We start from the raw sequence: 1,134 nt of genomic DNA, 5'->3' as shown, positions 1-1,134 counted from the left end.
TACATTCTTTGGTATAATAATTCTCCTAGGGAGAGACATAAGAAAATCATTTAACAGAGTTCCAATAATATAATGTTTTGGGGTACAACTTTTACCTAGAATGTATGAGAATAAATCAAAGAACAGAGTTATAGCTCACACTAACAAAACCAACATATCTTAGTAAGTACCCATTACAATTTTGATTGGGAGCACAGAAATCATTAAGTATCTAAGGCATACTAATTTTATACCTGTAAGTATCTAGCACAATGTTCATCACAAATAAGAGACCCAAATGCTTGCATAAAAATAATTAAATCAGAGATACCTGATTCATACTCAGACTGGCAATAGCAATTTTGCTACTGTAATTCTTTTGTATGGTAAAGAATATTTCTAAGGCATTTAGAAATATGCATTGTGTCTTTGAACATATGTGTTTAAGTGAATTTATAAAACGAGAAATTAAATCATAAACACAAACATAAATAAGTAAAAATAATAAAACTGAACAGTAAGTGGCAAAATGGTCTTACAATCAGGTTTGCTTTATATTTAGATGGGCTCAAATGTTATCTAGGTAATATCCATGGCATCAAAACAATCTATAAGCAAAAACTGGCATAAGTTATAAGCCAGAAAATAATTTTTGGGAACTGGCTAATATACATACTATTTCCCAACAACTGGCTGTTCTCCATAAACTCAGCTGACTGCACATACCAATTAAACAAAAGTGAACGCCAACTTAAGAAATTTAACCATTAAAAATGTATTTAAGGGCCGGGCAATTTTGCTTTTCCTTTGGGGAACCATCTCTGTCTCCAACTCTTAGTCCACGTTGTTGCTTTGGAGCTAACAGCACTTCCAAATACATTGGAAGAGAAGGAGAGAAATAAAAAGAATAAAAAATATCTTATAAAGAAAGACAATATGCTCCAGGGACCCACACTGGGATAAGGGAAGCTCTCAAGACTTTTGCCAGGAATAACGTGAAAGAAGAACTGTCTCTTTATAAGTTGCTGGGTGCTATATATCACCTGGAGAGAGCAAACCTGAGAAAAAAGTCAGTGCAGAAGAAAGCAGAGCCAACTAAGAGATTCCTAACAATAATTTTCCTTTTCTGCTTAAATGAGTTGTAATTGTATTTCT

At 33.2% G+C, this 1,134-nt stretch overlaps 1 protein-coding gene across 1 annotated transcript in view; it reads right to left on the bottom strand.

Moving 5' to 3' along the window:
• The window catches only part of HEATR5A (HEAT repeat containing 5A), a 127,822-nt gene that overhangs the window by 44,456 nt on the left and 82,232 nt on the right, over window positions 1-1,134 (bottom strand). Inside the window, exon 24 of the mRNA XM_012647877.1 lies at window positions 311-378. Within this exon, the coding sequence (XP_012503331.1) occupies window positions 311-378 (68 nt within the window). The remainder of the gene's footprint in view (window positions 1-310; window positions 379-1,134) is intronic.

This window comes from Propithecus coquereli, unplaced genomic scaffold (genome assembly GCF_000956105.1).
Source record: "Propithecus coquereli isolate 6110/MARCELLA unplaced genomic scaffold, Pcoq_1.0 Scaffold273, whole genome shotgun sequence".
NCBI classification, from domain to species: domain Eukaryota; kingdom Metazoa; phylum Chordata; class Mammalia; order Primates; family Indriidae; genus Propithecus; species Propithecus coquereli.
The sequence above is the reverse complement of the archived record's forward strand: the minus strand, read 5'-3'. Positions and strand labels throughout refer to the sequence as shown.